At 39.0% G+C, this 4807-nt stretch overlaps 1 protein-coding gene across 2 annotated transcripts in view; it reads right to left on the reverse strand.

Moving 5' to 3' along the window:
• Nucleotides 1–3923: 3923 nt before the first annotated feature.
• The window catches only part of KRCC1 (lysine rich coiled-coil 1), a 20914-nt gene continuing 20030 nt past the window's right edge, over nucleotides 3924–4807 (reverse strand). For both annotated transcript variants that reach the window (XM_011375264.1, XM_011375263.1), the window contains one exon: nucleotides 3924–4807. This exon is cut by the window's right edge and continues 1 nt beyond it. In XM_011375264.1, coding sequence (XP_011373566.1) covers nucleotides 4479–4807 — 329 coding nt within the window. In that variant the 3' untranslated portion in view covers nucleotides 3924–4478.

The following is a 4807-nucleotide window of genomic DNA, read 5'->3' on the forward strand; positions in this document are numbered from 1 at the left end:
GGAGTGCTCCTGCCTCCATTGTTTTCCAAGGGAAATAGCATGTTGTGGGGGAGCAGGGAAGAGCCTAGAGTGCTCCCCACCCCCAAAGTGATTAGTGCTGTGACTTGGGGCATGCAAATTCATATCTTGGCTTCTGCTGCCCCATCCTTCCAGTTCTTCCACATGCTCTTCTCTGGCATTCTAGATTGCTTACAACTTACTAAAGCAATGTGCCCCAGCCTGAGGGATGACTCCATTTCAGCTTGCAGAGGTCATTTTATTATGTTGAGTATTTACACTCTGCCAAGCACTTCACATATATTCTCTCATTTAATCCTAAAAATAGCTCTCCAAGGGTAATTGTTTTATCTCCATATTACAGATGAGAAAAACTGAGACTCAGAGAGATTAAGACATTCACCTAAAATCATGTAGTGTATAAGTTAGTTTTTGCTTCATCATAAATCACTCAACAAGTTAAGATCTAAAACAGTAAACGTTTATTTCTCACAATTTTATAAGTTTTCTGGTTTGGCTCAGTGGTGGCTGCATGGCCAAGGGACCTTGTATCTCAGGGTTGTGGTGGAAGGAGGAGTTTAATGTCAGCTGGGTGGGGAGATGGCCATGAATTTCTCATTATTCAGCAGGGCTTGTACAAGGTGGCTGAGTTCCAAAAGTAGCATGAAAGCAAGCACAGGCACTGCCTAAATCTAGCTTGCATTATATTTGCTATTGTCCCATTGGCTAAAGCAGGTCATAAAGCCAAGTCCTTATGGAAGGGGACTACCCAAAGGGTGGATACAGGGACAGAAAATTATTGCTGCATTTTTCCACAACAACAAATCTATGATATATTATTATCTGGAAATGTTCAACTGGAATTCAAAACCAAGTTGTCAGGTTTGAAAGTTCAAAACTGCCTTGGATTTATTGCCCAAGGTTTGGTAATTTAGAACACTCCATGTATTGCTGTACTAAGTCGACAACCTTTTGGGTGCGCGCGTGCGCGCACACACACACACACGCACACACACACCCCTGCAACTGTTTTGCATACTGTTGTAATTAATAAAAATTACAGCTTTATTTATTCTGCTTCATTGATCATCTTCTTCTTTAGATACTCCAAGTATATTCGGATCTCTTTTGCTTATCTTTTATCATCTTCTTGCAAGATTTTTCTATTATTATCTTTACCTTTGTTGAATTATCATTATTCTTTCTATGGTGCCTATACTTTCTTATTCCTGTTAACTTTTATTTCTGAAATTATATTTTTACTTTTTCTGTGTTTGTCAGTCATTGTTAAGCAACCATGTCTGGTTCATGAATATTTTTGACTGAAAAATATAATTACTTTTTCTTTACTGCACTATATGCTATTTTCCCTGGAATTAATAATTGTCTTTTTTGGCATTTTACTTGAGTTCTTTTTCTGCTTTATGCACTTCTCTCAAAACTTTTACTGTTTTCTTATTCTCTTTCAGCCTTGTTTGAAGTGTTTTCATATGCTTTGTGTCTGCATTTTACTGGTGTCTTCTTGTCAAAGTATTTTAGTTCATTTTTCTCTTGTAACACTTTGTGTGTGGCTAGATCATATTCCCTGTCTCCCTCATCTTTTTCAAAGTTTAAATGAAATGTATTAACCTGGAAGGACATTTCTGTGGAGAGAATGGCCTAGGGTACCTTTCCTAGCTTCATGGCTTGAGGGCTCCCTCTTTGTTATTGTGAAGGGCTCAAAATATGGCTACTTCTCAGAGCTGCTCCTGGCTCATAAAGGCTCTTCTGCTCTCCTATAGGCCTACAGGTCTTGCCTGCCAAGGTAGTAGCCTTACTTTGGATGTTGTATTTTGCTGTTACAGTACTATTGGGGTTCTGCTTCATCTTGGACCTTTCCCTGCTTCCTACTATTTGAACCATCTCTTTCCCTTATTCCCAGTGCTACCTCCCTGCTCAATTTGGTTTCTCAACCTAGTACTTTTCTTTTTAGGCAAGGCTTTGTCTTTCCGGAAGGACATATTTGCTGGATATTTATGAAATCCTCAGGGTTTAGAAGACCACAACACTATTCAATCTCTCGATGCTTCTGTTACAAGTTTTGCACTCACCAACTCAAAGCCTGTGATGACTTCTTTGTTTTGTGGTTCTCAGACCTATTTGTCCTGTTTGGTACAGGAATAAATGATGGCTTGAGAAAGGGTGGTAGCAATAAAGATGAAGAGAATTGGATAATATAAGCAGAATTTGGTGATATAAGCAGGAGGAATTACGGTTGGGTCTGATGTAGGAAAGGAAGGGTCAAGTGTGATTTTAGTGATTTTTTTGGCATGAACAATTGAGTTGGCATCATTATTCGCAAATATGGGGAAGACTCGGGGAAGAATGATGAGCGATGAGGGAAACAAGTGCTCTTGTTGGTCTAAGTGGAAATGTCAACGAAAGCAGTTGGATATGTCTAGAACTCGGGGGAAAGATCTAGTCCAGAAACAGAAATTTATAGATGTCATCAACTGTCTTCATCAGTTTGGGCTAAGACTGGGTAGCTAAACTAGCATGCTGGCCTCTTATAAGGGCAGTAATCCCATTCATGAGGGCTCTATCCTCTTGATTAATTATATCACAAAGGCCCCACCTCCATATACCATTACATGGGGGATTAGATCTCAACATATGAACTTAGGGGTGAGGGAATATTCAGTCCACAACATCAACATACTGATAAATTTAAAGCCATTGGCCTGGATGAGATCATTTATAATGTGCAATTAGAGTGGTGGAGTAGGACTGGCTCCTGATGCAATATACATGATGTGTTTATAGGTAGGTGGAGGCAGAGCCAGTATAGGAGATCACAAAAAGGAGGAGCTGTGGACGTAGGGAAAATCAGGAGAAAATGATGCTATGAAGCTGACTGAAGTTTATTTCAAGAAAAGGGACTGACCAATCCCAGATGGAAGCTGTTGAGAGGATGAACTGAATACAAATGAAAAATATCCACTCGATTTGATAACATGAAGGTCACTGGAGGTCTTGACAAGAGCAGCCTCAGGAGAATGGTAGGGATAGAAACCAGATTAGAAGACATGGAGGAGAGAATGAGAGGTGAGAAAGTGTAGACAGCTGATGTAGGCATGTTTTGATGTGAAAGGAGACAGCTGAAAGATGTAGGGGGTCAAGGAAGTTTTTTGTCATTTTGTTTTCTGAAGAGAGGTAGCAGAAGCATGTTTGTATACTAATGGTGCAGGAGAAGTCCTTGGGAAGTAAAAGGGTAGAGGGTCCAGTGCTCAAGGGAAGGGATTAATAAGAGCAAGGACACCTATATTGGTAACAGGAGAGAAATCAGACAACACAATACCAGAGGGAAGTTTATAGATCTGGTGGTAGGACAATAAGTCTCCTTCTGAAGGCTTCTGTCTTCTCACTTGAGTATAAGGTGAGGTCATCAGCTGAGAGAAAAGGTGCCTATATGGGAGGCAGTAGGGAAGAGGAGGTTTGGGGAGAGAGGAAATATAAAAGACATCTTTGAGAGTAGGAAACTTACTAGGGAAACCTCGATGCATTGAAAGTTTGTGGTCATAGTTTAAAAGAAAACTAGGAAACTTACTAGGGAAACCTCGATGCATTGAAAGTTTGTGGTCATAGTTTAAAAGAAAACTATGTGCCACCTATCCCCTCTCCTTTCCTTGTTATTTGGGGCCTAGCGAGGTAGGAGGCTCAGCAAGGTGGTGACCTAGACAGGGGTCAGGGATGAGTACTAAGGGGAGAGGAGAGAAAGTGGGTTTAAATATGAATAAACAAGGCACAGCAGATAAGGAATTTTTTAGAACTGTAAAGTGTGACCTACCCCAAAGATCTTGCCTCTCAAGTACAAACTGCTCAGTTATTGCCTTCCAGAAAGAAAATCATCATTGAATAGGAAGAGATCATTGATACAGAACAACAAATGTAGAAATTGGCACACTTTATTATAAACATGTCCAGAATATAAACCGATTTTGTATCAACTCTTTGAAACTTTTAAAACTATATGTAACCTAAGCTTATTATTATTATGTATTTTATTTTCCACTTTCCAATCGAGAAAATACAGAGCTTCAAAAAACAAAACACAGATCTAACATAGAAAAAAAAAATCAATCTAAATTGCTTCACAGAGAAAACTAACAAACCCAATTAAGATTTGAAAGCCTATTAACCCTCAATTTAAAAATAAATGACTTCCCAAGGGAAAAATACTTCCATCATTGCAATTTGATGGATAAAAGCGAAGCCACTTTCATTAAGGGAAATTACATTATATATAAGCAAAATGTAATAATGTTTTTAGAAACTGAGAAAAAAGTAATTTCCATGTTGGAGATCAAGCATACTAAATACTTTCTGTTCACTTGGCCTTTGTTAGAAGTTAAAGTACCTGTTTACATGAAAAAAGTGATATGAACATCATAAAACCAAGCTCTTCCTCAACTTTTCTTCAATTTAACTTCAGGAGAATCAACTCAAAATCCAAGAATAGACTGGTCCCAAAGCATTTCCTCCTCTGTCCTTTCTTTGCCTTGTTCCTTTTTCTCTTTTCTACGCTTACGGTCCTCTTTCTTAGAGGCTATATCTCGGCTTTTTTTCTCCTTTTGATTCTTAAGCTTTTCTGTACTGATCCAGACTGTTTCCCCCTCTGTTTTGTTTCTTCGGATGCTCTTGTGTTTGTCTAAATTTATTTCCTCACAACCTTTTTCCCTCTTATGCTTGGGCTGCTTCTCTGGTGTTTCTCTGCCTTCTTCTGGGTGCCTTTTTCTCTTCCGATATATCTGTTTATGACTGGCTTGATGGG

This window comes from Pteropus vampyrus, unplaced genomic scaffold (assembly GCF_000151845.1).
Source record: "Pteropus vampyrus isolate Shadow unplaced genomic scaffold, Pvam_2.0 Scaffold269, whole genome shotgun sequence".
NCBI lineage: Eukaryota > Metazoa > Chordata > Mammalia > Chiroptera > Pteropodidae > Pteropus > Pteropus vampyrus.